Below are 25,289 nucleotides of genomic sequence, written 5' to 3' on the forward strand. Positions count from 1 at the left end.
TATGTAACTGCTGGAGGGCAAGTTAGATATGGCATGTGACCCTTTATCTGCATAGAATGCTGCAGGACTGTCCTATTCCTCAAAGTTGATATTTGAGCCCCTACCTCCCCCATGACAAAGTCTTTCACAGAAGATAACCACCATTTCCAACTCCAGTGCCCTGCATATTCCTAACCCTTGGAGCTCTCCCCTAGCATCACCATCAGAGTTGTCACCACCGGCTCATCCATTTGGCCTTTTGGTACTGCCAGGCGGCCTTAGTTAAGACCATTTTCTGCCTTTATTATAATCACCACTAACTGTATAATGTATATAGATTATGGTATACATGTGAATATCTTTTCAAAATGTACTTACATGCAATTAATTACAGTTAATAGTGGGAGTTAGTTTTCTGTAGTCAATTTGTATGCTGTAATTTGGAAACTTTTGCCAGTGACTAAGAAGTTTTACTTTCACAGTAGCTGTCACATGTGGTATTTAGAGATATTGGAATGGTAACATCATAAAAATATTGATAAATAGCCTTTCATTTACTATATCACTTGGTTAAACACATGGTTATTCAGTATAATTTTTGAACTAAAATAATATTCCATTTGATCACATTATGAGACAGTTAAGATATTGTTCAATAATGCATTCTTCTCCCCCTCCAACTGTGGAAAAAAGTTACCAAGCATCATTTATATATAATTAATTCAATATTATTTCCTTTTTCTTAAAAAAAAATAGCCCTTGTGTTTAAAATGTAAAACTTTTCCTCTTTTTCTCTTTCTGTTCTCAAAAATCCACTGTGGGTGATATTGTTTTTGCTGATACATAGCTTTATCAGGTAGGACTCTTAAGTGTCATGTTGGACTCCACGGATATGTTGAACTTTCCAGGGGAGAACTTTCCAGACTGACTTTTCTACATTTGCTTGATCAGTTTTTGTGAATATCTTATGAAAATCACTGGCCTTTAAGATTTAAGGTAGTCTTTGTATCAAAAACAAAATTACTGCACCAATTTTTCAAAAAAGTTTTAAGTGTTTTCTTCAGAAATATTGTTGCCATTTATCTCTGGCTTTCTGCATTATTCATTTCATTTCAATACATTCACATTTCATTCATGTATTTCTCTGTGTTTTTTCTCTTATATGTATATGTGTTTGTGTTATTCTTAACATATATATATATATTTTTAAAAACTGATACATATACCTAACCAGACTTTTTCCAATCTGTGTCCCATGAAATATATTAATCTGAGATGCTAAGTAGAGTGGCACAAAAAAACATTATCAAATAAGTTTATTATATCCCTTTTTGAGAGATTCACAATGCATATTAGCATATTAAAGGTTCTGGGGTTATGCAGTAAAGAAGTCTGTTTATCTCAGCATCTTCTAGAGATATTTGAGAGTGGGACACTTCATAACACACAGGGATGTTCTGGGGATACCGATTTGGGAAATCCTGCAAAAAACTGAGTAAGGTTTTCTTGGTGGTGTTTCAACATATCAAATAAAATTGATTAAAAGTGGTTAAATTTTCAAGAAGTTAAAGCACATAGCTGAATTGTACTTGGGGTGTATTATCTTGTAGAAATTATGTTTTGAAATACAGCAATGATTTTTTTTGGTATGATCTTTTTCAGTACTTTTTATGGCCTTGACGAATTTGTAAAACTACTCTGAAAATGCTGTTTTTTCATTGGAAAGGGATTGTTGTTGTTATTGTCATTATTTGCTCAGTTGTTTCTCTTCTATAAGAATTTGCTTTTATCTTTAAAAAACATGTTTACTGTTTCAGATAGCGTTACACAGGAAAGGAGGCCTCCCAAACTAGCCTTTATGTCAAGAGGTGTTGGGGACAAAGGTTCATCCAGTCATAATAAACCAAAGGCTACAGGTATGGATTAATAGAATACAGTTCTTAGTTATTTACATGATTTTTTATTTGCCATAGCATTGAAAAAAGGTTAAAAGGTATTACTCCTTAATGTATATGTAGACTTGCTTCTTGCAAACATTTTTAGTATTTTACTAAAAAATGTTTATAGATGGTGTTGCTTAAGCCAAGGGTTCGCAACCTTTTCTAAATGTTGAAAAGTTTCCTGTGGGGACCTGTGTCTTTTTCTGGTCCATATACGCTGGTTTTTGGAATTCCCTACTTGTAACATTTGTATATATAGTTTAGAGTCACACTGTACAAAATAATCATTTATGGATAATGTTTGTAGGATAAAATATACTAGAGATTATGTGGATTTTGCTAACAGAGGTGGGACAAATTAAATTCCAAACCACTAAGCAAAAATTTTCGTCTTTCTTCCAGAGACTCCCTTACAATACATGTGGAGTTTTTAGTTGTTTTTTGGTTAGCTTCCACATATTTCATAGATGTATAGGGTGGTAGTTATACAAGCTAAACAGCTAATTTAAAAAGCTGCAAGAATTTTCAACTCAGATGTAGGTTAAGAAAAGAATATTTTTTCCTCAATTATCTAGTGAAGAAAACTTTTTCAAGCTTATTTAAAAGGAAATTGTACTTTAAGAAATATTTTATGTGACATTGGACCCTGGGAGATGTAGAATTAAATAGAATATATAAGTGATAGATAGTATTTTTTATGTTAACCTATGGATCTAGATAGGTTAGCACCAATTTGCTACTCTCACTTAAATATGAATAGCCTAAAGATTTTCTTAAGATATGTGTACTACTTATGTTGTAGCAGATCTTAGTTATAGGTATGAAGTGTAAAGTTATCTGCTTTAAATTGAAAAAGAAATCAGATTTTGTTGTAGGTTCTTGAGATCCCACTGCTCTCAACGATAGCATGTCCTTTTAGTAATGAGGCAGGGGAATGTCTTGATGTGTCTGTGGCATAGCTACACTAAATTTTCTTACATTTAATAAATCTAATGCATAAGAAATAATACTGCTTCACTTTTTCAGAGACATGAAGAAATTCAGCAAGGGATTTGTTGACTAACAATTCCAAAATGTTTAAACCTTAAATCTTTTAAACTTAATTTATGCATCTATTTATATACATTCGAAGACTGCCTTCTTTTGAGGGCAGCCGTTTTAAAATAATATGTTAAGTTTGTGAACCAAGAGCTTCGTTAAATGAAATTGGGGAATGGTGATTTTGACATTTGGAAATAAGCCATAGTACGTGAAATGATTTTTTAAAGCAGTTTGTTTAAAAAAAAAAAAAAAGCAGGCTTTTCTTTTAACTTAACTCCTGTTCTCCTCTTGTATTGTTTCTTGGGCTGAAGAATCTTTTTGACACTGCAAAAATGGTTACCAAAATTTTAAAAGCTGAAGGCACTAATAAAATATATTGTGTTTGTATACATCTGTTGGTTGTGTAAATAATTGTTAACACCATATACATATTATTTTCTCTTACGGAAAAACTTTCACATCATATTGACTTTATTTTTAAAAGGAACTTTTCTTGTTCCATAGGATCTACCTCAGACCCTGGAAATAGAAACAGATCTGAATTATTTTATACCTTAAATGGGTCTTCTGTTGACTCACAACCACAATCCAAATCAAAAAATTCATGGTATATTGATGAAGGTAATCTATAATTTTAGTGTTCTTTATAATGTTTCTCTCCTTTTAATTCACTAGAGAAAAAATGGCTTTTTCATCAATATAGATAGTTTTTGGAAACAGAATGAGTAGACCATTCTTTATTAATATTGCTGAATTAAAATATTATACACAATTTGAGCTTACACTGCTGTTAAGTTTAGTATAATATTTAGAAAATGTATTAGCAGCTTGTTCTCTGCACTTCATTGATCTGTTTAAGGTACAAGATCTCTAGAATCAGTTGAATCATTTAAAGACTTTACTATCTTGATATCCTTTTTTTTGATACCACTTTTAAAAAACTCTACCTTCCCTTGGTTCTGGGACATCACTTTCTTCTGGTTTATTCTTTTTCTTTTGTTCATCTGTTCAACAAGTATATATCGAATGCTTACTGTGTGCCAGAAACAAATGAAGAATTGCAGTCTTGATGGGTTTAATGAAGGCATATGATGCTTTGAGAGTATATTAAGGGATGCTTTTACTTGAGGGGCTCGGGGATATTTCTAGGAGGAAGTGACATGAGCTTAGATTTACCAGGGGAGTGATAGATAACAAAATGAAATGGGGCAGAAGAATGTTTTAGGCAGAAAGAACAGCATATGTAAAGGCTTTGTGGTAAAATGGAGCTGGTGTTTGCCAAGGACTAAAGAGAACCAGAGTAGCCAGAACAGAGAGATAGAACATTTTATGAGATGAGAATGGAATGGCAAACAAGGCCAGGGCACGTGGAGCCTGGTGTATCCTATTAAAAGGAAATGGCAAGCCACTGAAGGATTTTCAGCAAGGGGTTTGCAGGGTTTGCCTTTTGAAAAGATGATTGTGGCTGCAGGGTGGACAGTGGACTGAAGCAGGGGCTGTGTGAATGCAAGGACACCGTTGAAAGCTGCTGATAGGCTCAGCCGTAGATTATAGTTGCTGGGGCTAGACTTGTTGGGGAAGGGATGGGGAGAGGTGGATGGCTATGAGATATCAGAAGTGAATTGACAGGATTCACATATAGATTGAAAGTGAGAGGTAAGGAAGAAAGAGATGTGAGTGATGACTCCTAGTTTTCTGGCCTGCATACTTAGGTGGTGATGGAGGAAGGTGATGGATTAGGTGATTGTGGAGGAAAGTGATGGATTTGCTTTGAATATGTTGAGTTTGAGGAGCCTTTTAAACTTCCCAGAGTTGATTTGTCAAGCGGGCAGTTGCATGTGCAGATCTGGAGCTTAAAAGAGATGTTAAGAGCTGGAGAAATAAATTTGTAGTTTGCCTTCACGTATGTGGTGATTAAAATCCTGTGAGTAGTATCACCTATGGAGAAAGTAGGGATGGAGGGTGTGGCTGAAGTCTGAGCCTTGAGGAGCATAATGGCTGGGAGGAGGAGAAGTCTTCAAAGGAGACAGAGAAAAGGTAACCAGAGGATGTGGGCAAAACAAGAGGTTATTGGGCCAACAAGCCAAGGAGCTAATAGACACCAGTGTCGAATGCTTCTGAGAGGGCAAATAAGATAAAGACCACACAAAAACCCATTGGATTTAGCCAGTGGCAGTCGCTGATGGCCTTGTGAGTTATGTTTTTACGGAGTGAGGAGATGGAGACATGAGTCCAGTTGCCTAAAATGTAAGTTTCTGCTTCATCCTGGACCTCCTCTCTCTCTCTCATTAGTCACATCCAGATGTCACCAAGTCCTAGGGATTTCCTCCTCTTTGATATCACTAGAATCCTTCCCCTCTCTTCATTTCTGAAACCACTGCCTTAGTTCAGATCCTTTCCTTTGTTTTTTGCTGTCTGGATTAATATAGTGACCTTCTAACTGGTCCAAAAAGACATATGAAGTAATGAAATTTGTATGGAATAGGCCTGCATCCTTAAATTAGAAAATAGAAGCAATTTACTTGTAAAAGAACATCATATCTGTAGTTGTTTTACTTACACATTTTAAAGGCTATTCTTTATAACATTTGATTCATTTATTCAATTTTTTTTATTACAAATATTGAGTATTTTCTTGTGTTAGTGGCTATACCAAGTATTATGGATCCAACCATGGAAAAGACTAACAAAGTTCCTCGTTGTAGGGAGCTTATATTCTAGTTGGTATGATAGACAATAAATGTATAGACAGACAAGGTAACTGTGACATGTGCATTGAAGGAAATGAACAAGGTGATAGCAGCTGGTGGGAAGCTGGCTCCAGAGGTGGTTTGGAAAAGAGTCTTTGAGGAAATGATATTTATGTTGAGATCTGGATGATGTGAATGAAACTTCCAGAAAGAGAGCTTGAGAAGAGCATTCTAGGCAGAGGAAATAGTAAAGGCAGAGGTCCTGAGGTGAGAAATTATATTTGGGGAACAGGAAGTAGGCCAGAGTGGCTGCAGCAGAGTAAGCAAGGAAAAGAGCTGTATGAAATGAGTTTGGAGGGGTAGGTAGGAGCCAGATCATTTAGGACCTAGTAAGTGTTGGTAAGAAATTTAGTATTTATTGTAAGGTACTGGAAAGCCATTGAAGGTTTTAAACAAGGGAATGATACAAGATCACGTAAGATCTTTAAACTTTAAAAAGATCTCACTAGTTGTGGTATGGTAATTAGACTGGAGGGGGGCGAGAAGAGGGACAGAGAGTCCAGGTAAGAGACTGGTTGCAGGGTGAAAGATGATGGTGGCTTTGACTGGGGAGATGATGGTAGAGGGTAAGAGGGGTGGACAAATTTGAGGTATATTTTGGAAGTAGAATCAACAGATCTTGCTCTGTGGAACTGAGTGTTGGGCTTGCAGGGGTTGAGGGTTTGGGAAAGAAAATAATAAAAAAAAAATTTTAGATTAAATATCATCAGTAAAGAATCTTAAATGGATAAGGTATAAAGTACAGTGAACACCTATGGAGTCACTACTCACTTTAAGGCAAAGAACATTATCATTCCCTTTGAAATCCCCTCAGCGCTTCTTCCTGGTGTTGTTCTTTTCACTCTCCTCTGAGCTACCATCATCTTTAATTTAGTGTTTATCACTCTCTTGGTTTTCATTATCGCTTTATGAGTTTGTCCATCTAAACAGCATACTGTTAGTTCTGCATGGTTTTGAGCTTTATATACAAGGAATCAGACTGTATGTATATTGTGTAATTTCCTCCCTCAACATTATGTTTCTAGATTCATCCAGGTTGTAGTATGTGATGATTTATTTGTTTTCGTTGCTGTATAGCATTGCGTTCCATTCCATTTCTGTGAAATATGGTATTTAAATATACCACAATGTAACTATCCATTCGACCACTGATGGACATTTGAATTGGTTTTATTTTCTTGCTATTATTAACAGCTCTGCTATTAACATTCTTACCCATGCCTAGGGTATGTACCTAGGAGTGGAATTACTAGATGTATATGGGATATGCACATCTTTCCTTTACTAAATAATGCCAAACTGTTTCCTGGAATAGTTAATACCACTTCACACTCCCATCGGCTTTGTGTAAGGGTATCATTGACTCCTCATCCTCACCAGCAGTTAATGTTCTAAGACCTTTACCTTTTGAAATGCTCTCTCATGTTGATTTTGACTTTCTTTTATGTATTTACTGGTGAGGGCAAGAACCTTTTCATTGATTTGTTGGTGATTTAGGTTTCTTTTTCTGTGAGCTCCCTTTTCAAGTCTTTTGCCCATTTATTTTTCTATTTTTTTCTGGTCTTTTAAAAAGATTGATTTATAGACCTTTTTCAAATTCTAATCCTTTGTCAGAAATAAGGATTACAAGTATTTTCTCCTTGTTTGTGGCTCATATTTCTACTCTTGCTATGATGCCTTTTAATGGACAAGTAGCTCTTAATTTTAATGTGGTCATATTTGTCAGTCTTTTCCTTTTTGGTTTGTATACTCATGTTTAAGATATTTCTCTCTACCCTAAAGTCATAAAGAACATTCTTCTATATTCTCTTGCAAAATTTGTAGGTTTGCCTTTGATATTTTTCTTTAAGACATCTGGAAATTGTTTTTGTGTAGAGTGTGACAGAGGAGTCCAATTTAATTTTTTAAAAATATGGATAGTTGATTATCTCAACGCCGTTTATTAAGAAGTTTGTTCTTTCCACACTGATTTGCAGTACCTGCCTGGCAACTGTATTAGTTGTTTTAATGAAATAGCTTTTGGCTTTGGTTCTTTTTATTGGATGTTTGTTTTCTCTTTCATTAATTTCTGTTTTTGTGTTCTTTCCTCTTGACTACTTTTGGGGGGGTTATTCTGTTGTTTTTCTAACTTGCTAAGTTGTATGCTGAGTTTATTAATTACCTTTCCTTTTTTTCTAAAATGAACTATACATTTCTTTTATAAGTATTACTTTAGTTGTGTTCAAGTGTTTTTTTCTTTATTTTAAAAATTTACATTATCATTTCTTCTTTGATTCATTTGTTATTTAGAAGCATCTTTCTTAAATTTTTTGCTCTCTTTTTTGTATTGGTTTTTGTAACTTAATTGTATTTTGGACAAAGAATATAACCTATGCAATTCCAATCAATAACATATTTTATTGGTTTGAATAATTGGGTGCCATTTACTGAAGAAGAAAAATTTGGAGGTGGGGATGTGAATCAAGAACACTGACTTGGAGGTAGTAAGAATCATACTAGAAGAGGTCAGGTGGGCAGTTGGGCTTATGTATATATTAATCTTTAGAGAGGTATGGCATATTTAATATTCTTGAATAAATTTCTCTAATTAAGAATAATTTCTTATAGTTGCTGAAGACCCTGCAAAATCGCTTACGGAGATCTCTCCAGACTTTGGACACGCTTCACCACCACTGCAACCTCCTTCCATGAACTCACTATCCAGCGAGAACAGATTTCATTCTTTACCATTTAGTCTGACAAAGATGCCCAACACCAATGGAAGTATTAGCCACAGTCCGCTCTCTCTGTCAGTTCAGTCTGTGATGGGAGAGCTAAACAATGCACCTGTGCAGGAGAGTCCACCCTTGGCCGTATCTTCTGGTAACTCACACGGCCTGGAAGTGGGCTCGCTGGCCGAGGTTAAAGAGAATCCTCCTTTCTATGGGGTAATCCGTTGGATTGGTCAGCCGCCAGGACTCAATGAAGTACTGGCTGGACTGGAACTGGTAATTTAATTTCACCTAAAAATTGCATTTCTTTTCTGTCTGGGGTTTTGTACAGATCTTTCCCTATTCTTTGCTTTTTGGTGAAATATTTTATTTATCCACAAAGCCATCACTAGAGAAAAAAAAATTTTATTACCACGCTGCCTGACATCCTTTGCCACCCATTAAGCGTCTGATCCACTTATTCTTAATGTTAGTTGATCTATGTTCAAGGAATGAAAGTAGACTTTTAGGCTAATATGTTTAGGCTCATTATATTAAACAGAATGCAGTAAGGAAAGCAAACTGTTATCAGTTTTTCTTTTTTTTTTTAGCCTCCCTCCTGCAATCAGTTCTAATATTTCTATCATTGACTTTAAGATTAATCACCATTTTTAGTGACCTTTTGAGATCTTTGGTAGAGGGAAAGATTTTGGAGATTAGAAAGCATAATTGTTTGACATTTCATAATCAGAAAGAGAATTTGAGTACATTTAGCTTTTATTTAAATATATTTCTTGCTTTTTTATTTGTTGGTTTACAGGCCAGTGAATGCTATTTTTCTCATTGGGTTGTTAAAATAAACAGCCCCTTCTGGCCTCGTGTCCCCACTAGTTTTAATGCTTTTGGAAATGATGCAGGGAAGTCAGTTAACCAGGGAGGGTTTAACATGTATTCTGAAGGGAAATACATTGAGGATTTTATGCTGGAATAAGGCATTAATTTCTCAAATCGTCAGCTGTGGGCTGAAACACTGATTAGTCAGTCCCTTTTTCCTGATGGAGTTCTCAGTACAGGTGTGACAGCAGAATTCTAAGAAAGGGTAAACTTGAAACAAGTCTTAGTTCTTTGTATACCATCTTTGCAAGATGGAGAATAATGCATGTTTAAGCTTTTTTTTTTTCTTTCTTTTTCAGGAAGACGAGTGTGCAGGCTGTACAGATGGAACCTTTAGGGGTACTCGGTATTTCACCTGTGCCCTGAAGAAGGCACTGTTTGTTAAACTGAAGAGCTGCCGGCCAGACTCTAGGTTTGCGTCCCTGCAGCCAGTTTCCAATCAGATCGAACGCTGTAACTCTTTAGGTATTTGTGTGCCTTTCATTTATTCATCAATCTGGAATGACTCTAGCTCTAACCTCGTGTCATTTTGCAGTAGTTGGTAGTAAACAGTGTTTCTTTCTTTCCTGCCAGTGTTCATCAAGCTTTTAAATCAGAAAAATATTATTACTTGGTGCATGAGAAAGTTACAGTTGTCCTAAGAGGGGACATTTAGAAAAAGTATTAGCCAGGAAACCATGCTTGAGATTTAAAAATTGAGAAATAGTGGGATTTATTTTCCCCTTCCTGTTGATTACAGACATTTAATTTTCAACAACCCAGGAAGTAGAGATTGAAATGTGGCCTTCGTTATGGCACTGATTTTCCTCTCTGTATTGTTCAAGTACATCAATAAGCATGTCTTATCAAGAAGTCAGCATTATTTTAAGAAGTAGTTTTAATTGCTTGATGAGCGACAGATCTCATCACTTATAGCAGGTGGCAGTTTCCTGATACTGTTCCTTTCCAGTTTTGGATAATCGTGGTGAAACATCTTGAGGGTTAAACAGGTATAAATAGGAAAACCATCTTTATGAAAAACAATTTTTCTTACAGGTGAAGTAGTGCTTTGGAACTTTTTGTTTTCTTTTCCAATTTGAAAATGGAACATCTTCAGACAAATAAGATATCTGGGGAACAAAATATTTTACTTGGCAGATGCTTTTTTACGTTACTTAATACTCTAAAATGTTTTTTAAATTGTGGAGGAAGTAAGGTTGAAAACGAACATTAACATTTTTTTATAAGCCAAGCTGAATAACAATTAACCAAAACCTACCTTTAACTTAGTTTTGAGTTGGGTAATAAATTGTGCATCAAAATACAAAAAGTTTTTTTTTTTTTTTTTTTTTTTTTGTGGTACGCGGGCCTCTCACTGTTTGTGGCCTCTCCCGTTGCGGAGCACAGGCTCCGGACACGCAGGCTCAGCGGCCATGGCTCACGGGCCCAGCCGCTCCGCGGCATGTGGGATCGGCAGGCAGACTCCCAACCACTGCGCCACCAGGGAAGCCCCCAAAAGATATTTTTAAGTGAAGAAATATGTATGGGAATACGTAGCTATAATAGTTTAAAAGAATTATTTTCATTTTTATCTTTATCTTTGCAGCATTTGGAGGCTACTTAAGTGAAGTAGTAGAAGAAAATACTCCACCAAAAATGGAAAAAGAAGGTTTAGAGATAATGATTGGAAAGAAGAAAGGTATCCAGGGTCATTACAATTCTTGTTACTTAGACTCAACCTTATTCTGGTAAGTTTAAAATTAATGCAGTAGGAATAGAGTGCCATGGGGGCAGGTGTGTGTGTTTCTTTGTGTGTGTGTCGGAGAGAGAGAGAAAGAGAGAGAGAAAGAAACTGCTAATTGCCTCTGAGTGGAGAAACTGGGGGCTGGGGTTCAGGAGAGAAAGGGAGATTTGTATTTCACTATATACTCCTTGGAAGCTACTGAATGTTGCCTTATGTGTCTGTATCCAAAAAATTAATATAAAAAATAATGCAGTGAATGATGGATAAGAGGTGAATGATAGTGTTACAGGTGGTACAGATATTCTGAGGGTATGTGGGAAATCATAGGACTGAAGAGAATAAGTACAGGATCTTTGTGCACAAATCAAATAACTTGTCATAAGCCATTGACTGGCTTGTGTGTTTGTTTTACTAGGCAGAGGCAATCATAAAACTACTTTATTTTAAAGAAGTATTTTCAGTAGAATCACAGTTGCCCTCGTATACGTAGTTTGTTCCAAAGTAGAACAATTTAACATGGCAAGAATTGTTACACTCTGAAGCTTGAACCAAGAACATCGCCAGTTAAACTGAGCATAACCTGCCAGCTCTGTACAGCCACGTTGTAAGAATTAGGAAGTTAATGGGATGTTAAAATTTTAAAGACAAGGGAGAAGAATAAAAGTGGTGGGCCATTTTTGGGGCAGAATACTTTGTCTCTCAGAGGTGTTGACAAAAGCAAGAATTGATGTAATATTCTTCAGATTTTCTGATAAAAATCTGTTTAGCCAAATTTTCTTTTTCTTTGATATCAGCAAGTCACTGCTGTTAGTCATAAGTGATTTTGACATTTAAAGGAATTCAGATTTCTGCAAAGGGCTGTGGAGAGAGAGAAGTATAATATCTAGAGTGGGTTACATATTGGCTATGTGTTTGCCTTGGGAAATTAGTTTCCAAACTTTCTCCTCTGTTGTAGTTTGACTCAGATTTGTAGGCCTTCTTTCAGCTTTTGCAAAGAAGTTTTCCAGTGTACTGAAGGCGTATTTTTAATCCTTTAACACTGTCAATCTATAGTTTGCCTTCCTGATATTAGTATTCTCCTTAAGGATCTCTAGGCCCTGATGATTGAACCATGGGAACCTTGACAGGGGTCTTGGTTACCTGTATTAATAAAAAACACTAATTTGTATGTTATTTGTTCTCCAGAGTTTGTGATTTTTCACTTCATATTCTTTTTAGTATGGGTTTCTCAAAAATTAGTACATTTACAGCATGAGGAAAAATATTCTTTTTATTTTGCAGCTTGTTTGCTTTTAGTTCTGTTCTGGACACTGTGTTACTTAGACCCAAAGAAAAGAATGATGTAGAATATTATAGTGAAACTCAAGAGCTGCTGAGGACAGAAATCGTTAATCCTCTGAGAATGTAAGTAGAAGATAGTTATTTTTGCCTTTAGGTGGTATCCTAGGTGCTGTTTTTTGGTACAGTAATTAATTTATTCCCTGCTTGTCTTTAATGAGAAATGGGAGAGAATTAGTTCGCTCGATGATGTATTAACACCTTTTTTAACTTTCGGTCCTTGTATTGTCTTTTTTTTTTTTTTTAAGAAGATTTCTGTTCAGTCTTTGTTGCTACTTTTATTTATTTATTTTTTAATTTTTATTTTATTTATTTATTTAATTATTTTTTGGCTGCGTTGGGTCTTCATTGCTGCACACAGGCTTTCTCTAGTTGTGGTGAGCAGGGACTACTCTTTGTTGCGGTGCACGGGCTTCTCATTGCGGTGGCTTCTCTTGTTGCGGAGCACAGGCTCTAGGTGCACGGGCTTCAGTAGTTGCGGGGTGTGGGCTCAGCAGTTGCAGCGCACGGGCTCTAGGGCACACGGGCTTCTGTGGTTTCAGTGCGCGGGCTCAGTAGTTATGGCTCGCCGGCTCTAGAGCCACAGGCTCAGTAGTTGTGGCGCACGGGCTTAGTTGCTCCGTGGCATGTGGGATCTTCCCGGATGGGAAGATCGAACCTGTGTCCCCTGCATTGGCAGGAGGATTCTTAACCACTGCACCACCAGGGAAGTCCCGTTGTACTGTCTTTACTTCTTTAACATTTTAAATCTGGCCAAAGTGTAGCACATAGTGTATGCCATGAAGTGATTAAACCATTTTGGTAGAGTGTACTACAATTCAGCAATTACAGTAGGTTTATAAAAGCTGATATAAGGTATTTGGGATTCTTATCTTCAATACTACCCCTAATGTAATCATGCTTATTAGTTTAATCGGTATGATCTGGCTTCTTAAACTTAATTTTATCTGAATGAATAGCAGCAAGGGAAATTTTTATTTATAGAGTAGCAAGTATTTAATAGTTAGAAATAGTTAGAAATAAATAAGATGTATTTATTAACACATTTCTTGGTTAAAGGAAGATATTTAGGCCTCCCTCCACTTCTCTTAAAAAGGTGATGTTTTTGGTTATCTCCTAGTTTAAGAATTATAAGTATGTCTTTCTTTGGCCACAGGAAGCAATTTGTAATGGTATAAGTACAAGACATCTAGTAAGGACTTTTGTTAAGTGGTAGGAGGATTGTGTGATAATGTCACAGTGTAAAATTTAAACTATGAAGAGTCAGGGCCATAGATCACAAAACAAATCTGTTCTTTTAGGAATATAGGGAGCAAACTATGTAATTTAAAGTCCATATTAAGATAAATTTAAATTTTGTGACATACTTTTATTATTTAACAATTAAAATAAAAAATAGTTTGATATAAGATTTTGACCCCAAAATGCAGAACACTGAAATTTAATGAGCATTTGGAATGACCTACTATATAACATGACTAGGAAAGTATATTATAGGTGAATAAATTTCCCACTTGTATCTTTTGTTTTCTTTGAATTCTGTAATGATGAAAATAACTGTAGTTTTTACCCCCTTAAGATAATTATGAATCTTGAGTTTTACATCAGTTATTTTGTATTATATTTGTATAAATGCAAAATTTAAACATACTGTCTATTTTCCCCCCAAGTGATTGATACTAGAACAAGACAGATTAAATCCAAAACTCTAAGGCATGTTACCACTTCCTTCTTTCCTTCCAAAACACCATAAGTCCGTTAATAAACGTTCTTTGAATACTGTTGTCCAACCAGTCAAGAATCATGGTTCGTCAGACTTTGTCACCCTGTCCACAGCAAGAAGCTTGTCAGATGCCCTGTTTTGATCAAGATTCCCTGTGTCTGTAGCAGTCATATCTAGATTATAGCTGACTGGTTTTACTTGGTACTGAAACACGTGCTTTCTCCATTTCAAGCTTCTCGCAGGCAGAGACCCTGATTTTTCACCTTATTCATTTTTGTATTCCCAGTGACTGAAAGGTTAGATTACTATGTAAGTGGTAGATGCTCAATATATGTTGGCTGCAAAGAGCTAATGAGTGAGTGGACAGCCGATATGAAAAATAGATATAAGATTAGGTGGTTCTGACTTGCTCTTATGAAGCCCATGGTGGCCTCTAAGCTGTCTTCTGAAGCCATTTTTAGAATTAGAATTTTGTCAAGGATTGACAGGAAGCTTATTGAATGTATCCTGTATTCAGAGAAAGATAAGAGAAAGTGTCACAGTTATGATGACTGGTTTGATTGCAGATTTTAGAATTTCAGTTTCTTATCACTGCCCTTTTCCATCCCCCTTGGTAGCTATTTCATCCTTTAGTACAACATTAAAAGGATTCTCTCTCAAAATTGTATATCCTGTTTTGTAAAATACATGTTTTAATTCCTTAAGTATTAAAAAAGTCATCATAAATGAAAAATATTTTTTCTTTTATTAGTATATGATAGTTATTTTTAGGTTATCATAGTGTCTGAGATAATTCTGACAATAGATTTAAAAATTTTCAAACCTCAAGAAGAAGCTTATAATTGTATTTTCTGAAATACTTATTAAGCTTACTAATTTATGACACACTGGAGTTACATAAGAAATATTTGATTATCAAAATGTGTTATGTTCATTGTAAGCCAGCTGTCCTTCAATAAAAAATGTGTTATATTAATTTAATATATTTGCTAATATTAATAGTTTTTTACTAACATAGATATGGATATGTATGTGCAACAAAGATTATGAAACTGAGGAAAATACTTGAAAAAGTTGAGGCTGCATCAGGATTTACCTCTGAAGAAAAAGGTGACTTTTTTTTTTTTTTTTTTTAAAGAAGATGTTGGGGGTAGGAGTTTATTAATTAATTAATTAATTTTTGCTGTGTTGGGTCTTCGTTTCTGTGCGAGGGCTTTCTCTAGTTGTGGCAAGCGGGGGCCACTCTTCATCGCGGTGCGCGGGCCTCTCACTATCGCGGTCTCTCTTGTTGCGGAGCACAGGCTCCAGACGCGCAGGCTCAGTAGTTGTGGCTAACAGGCCTAGTTGCTCCACGGCATGTGGGATCCTCCCCGACCAGGGCTCGAACCCGTGTCCCCTGCATTAGCAGGCAGATTCTCAACCACTGCGCCACCAGGGAAGCCCAAGGTGACTGTTTTAATTTATAGGATAGGCATTAAAAATAACTTGAAAGCATAAATGCTAAATAGTTGGCTGAAATGTTATATCTGTGTAGTTTTGGGGATTATATTTTAGAATACAATTTTTTTCTATGTGATGTACAATTTTCTTTTTGTAAATGCTTTCTCTCTTCTAAAAGTGAGTGATATGTGGAATAATGAACCCCTTTAAGAAGCTGGCTGGTTTTAGTATATTATGAATAAATAAGGAGATCTTTCCGTCCAGCGATGATATTTGGAGTTGTTTTCTTTTCAGGGGTGAAGTGTTGCACTGAGTCATCCACATTTCTCACTTCGCTTTCCTTGTTATAAAGGGAGTTACAAATGGCTGATTAGGATTAAGTTTATGGTCAGAGACAGTGTTTTAATCTATTCATAGCTAATGAATTTACTCAGAGATTCAACTCCTGACTTTGACTGTATTAACAGCATACTAGCTATAATAGTTACAGACTTGATAATTATTTAAATAACAGGAAAGATAAGATCATACATCAGGTTTTATTACACTTATCTTAAGCCCCTCCCAAAGAAATTAAAATTATTTCCCTATATGTGAATTATTATACCCTTTGAAATATAATAAAGTTATAACAAAATTGTCACGTAATACTTTATCATATCATTTAAATATCCTTTGTAGTTTGTTAGGAAAACTTGAGAACTATGCTTTTAATGGAAATAATATTGATTATGAAATTGAATTCTGTATAGGAATATGAGTGTTATAAAGAAAAGATAGAATGATTTAAAAATCTTGTCTGTGACTTATTTGATTTTTTATTTTCTCCTAGATCCTGAAGAATTCTTGAATATTCTGTTTCATCATATTTTAAGGGTAGAACCATTGTTAAAGATAAGGTAATTTTAAACTGTTACAGAAGCATTGGAAAAAGTAGACAGTCCTCATTTCCACTGCCATCATTCAGTAGAAATGATTTCCTTAATGATTACTTAATATTGTATGTATTTAGGGATCTCAATATGTTAGGTTCCTGCAATGCAAATTAATTTAAATCATTATCTTTGCCATAGTATCATACTTAACTTGAGGAACAAATCCAGTGTCAATTTGTGCTTTTAATTTTAACCCCAGTAATAAGCACTATTGCAAATCGTTTTCTTATAAAACTGTATATAAATATATATATATATATATATATTTTTTTTTTTTTTTCGCGGTATGCGGGCCTCTCACTGTTGTGGCCTCTCCTGTTGCGGAGCGCAGGCTCTGGACACTCAGGCCCAGTGGCCATGGCTCACGGGCCCAGCCGCTCCACCGCATGTGGGATCTGCCCGTACCGGGGCACGAACCCGTGTCCCCTGCATCGGCAGGCGGACTCTCAACCACTGCGCCACCAGGGAAGCCCTGTAAATATTTTTGTAATTTAAATTAATGAATCCTTTTAAGAGAATATTATTCAAACTCTATCAAACACCGTGGGAGCACTGTTTTTGACTACCCATTAGTCAAAGCATTAATTTAGCCCTAAATTAGCTCTCTTGTTCTCAGTTTTATAACTTGGTCTTTTTTCCCCCCATCTTCAATGAAAGCCTTGAATCTAATACAGTGAAGTTCTTAGTGAGATGTTCTAAATTGATGAACTTTCCAGATTGAATGCTGGGCCTTTTTACATTTTAGTCTGGGTTTCTTTGTTGAAAAATCTTGCTTATATACTATTTACTTCCCTAAAACCTAATTACGGACAAGTATTCTTACTCATCTCAGTGTCTTAAGTGATGTTCTTTGATGCCAGTGTCAAATTGATGAGTAAGAAGGATGGAGGGAAGGGTGGACAGTACTGAAGTTATAGTTTGATATTATTTTGGAAGTTCTAGCTAATGAAATAAGATAGGATATATTTATTATCTATTCAAATAAGGTCATAGCTGTATGTATACCCAGAAAATCCTAGAGAATTGTTTAGAAACTACTAGTATTAACGCAAGAATTTGTAATTTGACCATGCAGGAAAAAACCATGGAGAAATCAGTCATATTCTGGTATCCCCACTAGCAAATATGAAAAAGAGATAATTTCATACTTCATGAAAGTATAAAATGCTAAGAAATCAATTTTACTGAGATAGGTTTTTAAAGACTTGCACAGAGCTAAAAGGTGATTTAACTAATTAGTGAGAAAGATTGTGTTCCAGGTAGGAAGATTAAATAACTTAAGGATGTTAATGTTTACAAAATAACTTGTACATAATCAAGATCTTAACTTTTTTTTTTTTCCTTTGGAACTTAGTAAAATGATTTTAGAATTCTCTACAAGATGAAATGGGTGAAAACATTGCAGTTTTTTTTTTTTAAGAACTCTATTATAAGCTATAAAGACAAAACAACAGACACTTAAAACCGTGTGATACTGGTATACAATTAGAAATTGAATAGATAGAATTGAATAGAAAGCCCAGATATAGAATTAACTATATGTGGTAGTTCAGTATTTTATAAGTCGACCTTCAAACACAAAGGAGGAAGGAAATATATATTGAATACATGATGTAGGAAATCTGCCAGGCAATTTGGGAGGAAAAAAATCACTTCTGTTTTTCATCTTGAAGAGATAAATTTCAGATGATTAAAACAGTTTTCATTCTTTTTTTGCATAGCCCAACACACCTTGGGTTGTAATACACTCCTGGTGTGTTACATAGGATGAATACTGCAGTGCACAGGATGTACATAGGATGAATACTGCAGTGATTCTCAGAGTGGGTGAAGAAGGGTCAGTCACATATAGGAATATGTCTCAGTGTCTGAAGGTCTTGTGGAGTTTGAAGAGGGCCCTGGGAAGCTCTGCCTCTCCTCCCCATTCAGCAGCCTCTTCATATTGAGAATCACTAGTTTGAAGATTATAAAAAGATTTTTAAAAAAATACTTTAAAAGTTAGCAGTTTTTTCCCAAGTGTCGTTCTTCCCCTCCATGAGCCTGTCTTCCTGACTGAGGGAGCGTCAGCTGATGCAACAAATAGGAGGATAAGTACCTTAAAACCTTGAAATAGTAAAGTAGTCTAAAAGAGACTATTCTAAAATGATATTCTTAATATGAATATTCTTAAATAGCTTAAGAGAAAAAAGAAGAACTTAGATACCTATGGAGGATAAATGCAGATTTGATAACAAAGAAAAATAAACAAAAATAAAACTCCCCAAAATAGAATAAAAAACTATATATGTAGTTATATATATATAGCCATATATGTATATATGGCTGGGAGAGGGTACCTCACTGAATGCAGTATGCACAGCTAAAGAGAGAATTGCTTACTTGAAAGATAGATCTGAAGAAATTACCCAGAATGTAGCCCAAAGCGATAAAGAGTTAGAAAACAAGAAAGAGGAGATAAGAGACATGGAAGACAAATTCTAATTGTCATTGTAGGAGGAGACACTAGAGAGAATAGGGAAGAAGCAATATTTCAAGAGATAATAGCTGAAGATTTTTTGGAATTTTTGACAGACTTAATTTCTAAGAATAAAGATGCACAAAATTCCTGAGCTGGAAGAACCAAGACTAAATTACCAGTCAGAGACTTATGACAGGGTGTACTTTAATAACATAAAACTGAATTTAGAATAAAGGAGTGGTATGCAAGAAACAAGAAAGCCAAGCAAGAAATTGGTAAATGTGGGTAAGTCAAGCCTTCATACTTAAAAACAATAACAACGATGGTAGTAGTAATAATAATGACTGTGTATGGGGTGCTAAGGTGAAGCTAAAGTCATAGCCACTAATGCGAGAGGCTAATGGATGGAGGTAAAGCATTACAAGAAAAATAATGGAATAAGATCAGCATCAGGAAGCAGATACAAGGGAATATTCAGGTTGTATTACTGAGTACCTCTCATTATAGAACAATAGAACTGGTGATTCTTATTACGTGGATATGCTATATTCCATAGTACTAGATAATCCAGAATCTGTAAAAAGTTTTAGTTGACTACCCATTATGGTCTGTGTTACAAAGGTAGATAGACCAATATTATGCAAACCCATGGATACTTTCATCTTCTCTGTAGACGTCTGTTTTCTTTTAAGGTTAATACAACATTTGTACCCTTCTGCTCTTAGATGTTTTTGGTGATAAACAGCAATGTAAATTTCATGGTTTTGTACAACAGCACCAGTTTTGTTGTGATTCTTTTATATGTGTGTCTTAATGCCCAGCTAATTACCCTAGGATATTAACCTTCTAAAACTTTAGTATGAGGTTTGAGTGGTTGCTGCCCCCCTCACCGCCTCCAGTTTTTCTGTCCCAGTATCCCAAAGCTTTTGGTATTACATCCTCATTTCTGGTTCCCATCTCTCGTGTTTGCCACTCCATGCTCCCTCCAACCACAATCCCCCTCCCCCATCACTATTATTATTTCTAATTTTTGCAACTACTGACCTCTACTACTTTCTGCTTTCTTAGTTTCCAGTCTTATTTTTTCTGTTACCTATTAATTTTTTTTAATGCTTTTTGGCTTTTTTTAATGGCTTTTTTTGGTAATGCTTTTTTGCTTTTAGGCCAGAAAAATGCTGGCCTTTTATTGTCATCAGTAACCAATTAAAATATTGGTACAGCATAACCTTCAGGTTTTTTGGTTATCATTTTTTTCTTTTTTTGTTGTAGCTTCTCAAGAATCTTTGCTTTGTTACCAAATAAGTTGTGTTTATTTCAGGCTATAAGTTGCTTTGGGAAACTGAGGGTTTCTGAGGTTGGCCTCTCAATAGCTGAGATTTTATTGTGAAAAACTATGTTAATATTTTTCCCTCAAAATCTTGAACTGTACTTATAAATCTAATTGTAAACAGTCTGATTCTATATGCAGAAATTCTGCTAAAAAGGGTAAATAGTAAATTGAAAGATTATTGATTCTTTTAGTAGAGTTAGTCTTGAATTTTCATGCATTCTGAAGTAAAATATTTAGAAGGGAAAATGTTCAATATAAGGGTAACACTGTGATTGGCATATAGTGGGCCCTAACTTGGTGTTTGTTGAATAAGTGAGTGACCATCTAAAGAGACAGCATGCTTTAGTGCAAAGAATAGTAAGCAGTTGTTAGGACACCTGGGTTTTATACCTGGCTCTGATTTTGAGTTACTGGGAAGGATTATCCTTCCCCAGATATCAGGGCCTTTATTTTAGAAATGAAAAGTTGCATCTAGAAGGTCTCTTAGGGTCTGTCCCATTCAGGCATGTACAAATTAACTTTCCTGTTTCAAGCATGAAATGCAGTTTGCTCCTTTCTGGCTTCGGTGGTTAAGTTGAACCAAGTGACGTTAGCTTCTGGTTTTCATTGTTCACACAGTGCTTCTTGACTGTGGATGTTATTGCATTATTTTTCTTCTAATCACTAAGGCAGCTTTTCAATATGAGAACTTAAACAAGAAATCATTTGCAAGGTCTTATGCATAAGTACATTTAATTATTTTATCTAAATGATTGTCTCTGCCCCTGTTGTTCTGAGTGTCAGAGTTGGACCATTGGTTTTATGGTCAGAGTTGCACCATCGGTTTCTGTTCTCGACAGTTTTTCTGTTCTCAAATGCCTCTGGAACCACTTCACTTTTTGATGCATTTCATAAATAAATTATCTGGCTTTTTTCTGCATATTTTTAGATCAGCAGGTCAGAAAGTTCAAGATTGTTACTTCTATCAGATTTTTATGGAAAAAAATGAGAAAGTTGGAGTTCCTACAATTCAGCAATTATTAGAATGGTCTTTTATCAACAGCAACCTGAAATTTGCTGAGGTTAGTGATAATTACTTATTGTATTTTTTATGCAAGTCATTAGGGTTCTCCAGACAACTATAGCTTCTATAACTATTACTTTTAACCCACTGAGAACAGTTAGGAGCACAAATTGTTAACAAAACACAAATTTAAAAAAAATATGCCATGCTTCAACTTTGTCCATGTAGAAAATACCTTAGAATTGATTGGACTTTTTAGATTTTTCGTGCCATAGAAAATATCATTCTAATTTGTAACTTGAAAACTTTTAAGTAGCTTAAAGCAAAGAAGATTTGTGTTTTTTCGTCGTTGTTGTCCTTTCACCCAGCTTAACATTTTACCCAATTAAAAATTTTACCCAAGCATATTATCCAAATATATCAAAAAAAATGTTTACTTTTCCTCCTTCAATAAAAAACAAAATTCACTTACTGTAAATGAACAAGTGATTTAAATTACTTTTCTTTTACTGTTTACTGAGTATCTTCATGATCTTAGTAGTACATGCTTGTGGTTCATTTTCATTGTATCCATCTCTGAAGGAATGTTCTGGTAAAACCTTAACAGCTACCATTATTTATTTGTTGAAACATAGGGAATAGTGTCCTTCAGGTTTTTCCAAAGCCTTTTCAAAATATAAACCCAAAGTAGATGACTCTGCATGGTCATCATATTATTTGAGACCCAAGGTTGTTGAACTGCCTGACTTCCGTGTCCACGTGTCCATAGATCTTGGACTACTTGAGGCTTGTGGCTCCGTGGTGCTCTGCCTTCACAGTCCATTTCACATGTGGATCCCATTTGTGAACACGGAGTAGCCATCCATGTTATTGTGGAACCACTGCTTGGTTTGACAATCAACAATTTCAGGGAAATTTTTTTTCAGCGTTTTGATTCTAAAATTATGTATCTGGTTTTTTTTTTTAGGCACCATCATGTCTGATTATTCAGATGCCTCGATTTGGAAAAGACTTTAAACTATTTAAAAAAATTTTTCCTTCTCTGGAATTAAATATAACAGATTTACTTGAAGACAGTAAGTATAAGATTTTTTTGTTTGTTTTTCAGAAATAGTCTGTCAGGTCATTCACGTTAATTGTGAATGTGAGTCTAACAGGATACGAGTTTCCTAAAGGACAGTTTGGTATCTGAAGAGCCTGGAAATACTACACTAAAATTTATTCTGGGGGCTTCCCTGGTGGCGCAGTGGTTGAGAGTCCGCCTGCCGATGCAGGGGACACGGGTTCGTGCCCCGGTCCGGGAAGATCCCACATGCTGCGGAGCGGCTGGGCCCGTGAGCCATGGCCATTGAGCCTGCGCGTCCGGAGCCTGTGCTCCACAACGGGAGAGGCCGAAGCGGTGAGAGGCCCGTGTACTGCAAAAAAAAAAAAAAAAAAATTTATTCTGAAAAAATAATCAGACATGTAAATCAATATTTCATATGTAAATTGTTCATGAGTAAGAAATTAGAAGCACTCTATATGTTAATGAGAGTAGTTAAGTGAATTATGGTGTATCTCTACAACAAAACTACTGCCATTAAAATTCATGTTTTTGAAGACCAATGTTATATGAAAGTGGTCATGATGTAATGATAAGTGAAAAGGAGAGTATGCTGATATTTTCTATAAGAGGAGCTACACACACACACACACACACGTGCGCCGAGTTATATGAGTGTGCAGATATAAAATCTGAGAAAATTCACAGTTGTATTGACAGTGGTTGTCTCTTGCTAACTGAAATTGTAGATGCTTTCGGTTTTCTTATTTATACTCTCTTGTATCTTTGCATATTCATCAATAGAAATTTTATTATCGGGGAAACACTCTAGAGTATATTATTTTTAAAAAATTGTCATTTGGTCAGAGAAAATGTTTTTAAAGATATGCTGAATCCAAGAAAATCCAGTAAGTTGATGGGGATGGGGAGGGGTGGACTTCACTGAGTCCATGAGCATTATCCTTTTTAAAGCTTAACTTTTCTTTTTAATCTTTTTAATGAAAGAATGCATTTTTAAAGACCCCTTAACTCCCCACCACCCCCAACGTTTTCAGCCCCTAGGCAGTGCCGGATATGTGGAGGGCTCGCAATGTATGAGTGTAGAGAATGCTACGATGACCCTGACATCTCAGCTGGAAAAATCAAGCAGTTTTGTAAAACCTGCAACACTCAAGTAAGTTTGACTTCACTTAATGGATATTCTCTTAATAAACAGTGAATCATTTGTAGTTTAAACAGATTTCAGGTTTTGAAAAGTTTTCAGAATCATAATTAACTTTAAAAATTCCATAATTAAATGGTATTGTTTATGCCTCCTCTGCTGATTTGATGGACTTCTGTCAAGTACTCAGTTTCTCTTTGTGAGGATGTATTCAATTAGAGTAAGTGGCATTCATTCCCGTCAAACATTGAGTTTGGCTTCTTAATGGCATTCTCTTCATGTTCCCTTTCAGGTCCACCTTCATCCCAAGAGGCTGAATCATAAATATAACCCAGTGTCACTTCCCAAAGATTTACCTGACTGGGATTGGAGACACGGCTGCATCCCCCGTCAGAAGATGGAGTTGTTTGCTGTCCTCTGCATAGAAACAAGCCACTATGTCGCTTTTGTGAAGTACGGGAAAGACGACTCTGCCTGGCTCTTCTTTGACAGCATGGCTGATCGGGATGGTACTTTCCAGACCTTTTCTACGTGTGGGGACATTTGAGTTTGTAGTGAGATAACCATAGTGGGCTAGCCTGGTCTGAGTAATAAAATAGTGTTGGGAAAAGCCGTTCAGGAATATCTTGGTGACGTAGTCTGAAATCTTGAAATGCATTAACAGCCCTGCTACTAAACGAAGGGATAATATTGTTGTGATATTTTGACATGCATAGAGTCTTTTGAAAAAAAGAAAAAAAAAATGAACTGGAAATTTCTTTCTTTAGGGCTGAAAGGTTTTATTTTCAGCTTTGTCGTCTTTGACTTTCAGGCTTCTCTTATTTTCTGTACCATAGTCACCATTTCCTAAATACCTACGTGCCAAGCTGTCAGGGAGGTACCTTACGTCATTATACCTAAATCCTTGCAAAATGGGAATGATTCCTATTTTTCTCTTACTGAAGCTGAGATTTAAGGTGCCTAAGGTCTCAAAGCTTCTATTTAATTCAGTCTTTCTGACCTCAGTGCTTATGTTTTTTCTGTTGTCTTCTAGATGACAAAGCTAAGAATAGAAGTAAATGTCTCCTTTGGAAAAATAAGCTTATTCTGTGTGTAATGTGTCTTCCTTAAGTGGGGAATATACTGCACCTTCTAGGCTGCTTTCTAGGATGTTTAGTCATTATTTAACAAATACCTAATGAGTGTGTGTGAAGTGCCTGGGGCTCTAGTAGGTTTCAAAAACGAAACAGTTGTCAAAACAGCTGTACCCCTGCCTGTATAGAGTTTACAGATTAGGACTGGTCCTAGGCCAGGTTGTGAAGTATGACTTACACGTACCTCCAGTTCTCTGATACCCCATTTTTCCTTTAGTCACTGTCACGCTCCAGACCCCGAGTCTTCTGGTGTGGCCCTCTGGTGACCTAGGACGCCATCTTGTGGCAGCCTCTTGATCAGATGCCCAAGCTGTACCCCAAGGGTTCTCAACGTTTTCTCAGCTCTCAGACGGTTGAGGGATATAGCACAGCCCCAACTGTAAACAGGTCCTTACCCCAGTTAAAATTTGCATTTAGCCATGTAACTTAAAAGCACAAGGGTTCCAGGCAATTTTAGAAAAGCCACTGGGAGGCTAAAGCCTTTCCTGGAATCCCTAAGACCACGCCTCATAGCATCTTCATTCAGTCCAACGAAATGTAGAACAAAACCTTGCGAGAATCACACAAATACATATTTTAAAGTTAGCAGGATAAAATGGTATTCATTTTACTAGATCTGCCCTAAACTGGACAGGCTCATGGTAAAGCATACAGGGAGGGGTGCTTGCATCTGGGAAGGGATTTGGGAATGTGAAGAGTTGAGTGTGT

General features: G+C 35.9%; 1 protein-coding gene across 4 annotated transcripts in view; it reads left to right on the forward strand.

Moving 5' to 3' along the window:
- Positions 1-25,289, forward strand: part of CYLD (CYLD lysine 63 deubiquitinase) — a 62,228-nt gene that overhangs the window by 31,574 nt on the left and 5,365 nt on the right. For all 4 annotated transcript variants that reach the window (XM_032612297.1, XM_032612298.1, XM_032612295.1 and 1 more), the window contains 12 exons: positions 1,797-1,895; positions 3,465-3,581; positions 8,318-8,697; positions 9,594-9,759; positions 10,880-11,021; positions 12,299-12,421; positions 15,097-15,188; positions 16,351-16,417; positions 21,170-21,302; positions 22,212-22,320; positions 23,342-23,460; positions 23,741-23,957. In XM_032612297.1, the coding sequence (XP_032468188.1) occupies positions 1,797-1,895; positions 3,465-3,581; positions 8,318-8,697; positions 9,594-9,759; positions 10,880-11,021; positions 12,299-12,421; positions 15,097-15,188; positions 16,351-16,417; positions 21,170-21,302; positions 22,212-22,320; positions 23,342-23,460; positions 23,741-23,957 (1,764 nt within the window). The remainder of the gene's footprint in view (positions 1-1,796; positions 1,896-3,464; positions 3,582-8,317; positions 8,698-9,593; positions 9,760-10,879; positions 11,022-12,298; positions 12,422-15,096; positions 15,189-16,350; positions 16,418-21,169; positions 21,303-22,211; positions 22,321-23,341; positions 23,461-23,740; positions 23,958-25,289) is intronic.

This window comes from Phocoena sinus, chromosome 19 (genome assembly GCF_008692025.1).
Source record: "Phocoena sinus isolate mPhoSin1 chromosome 19, mPhoSin1.pri, whole genome shotgun sequence".
In the NCBI taxonomy this organism is placed as follows: domain Eukaryota; kingdom Metazoa; phylum Chordata; class Mammalia; order Artiodactyla; family Phocoenidae; genus Phocoena; species Phocoena sinus.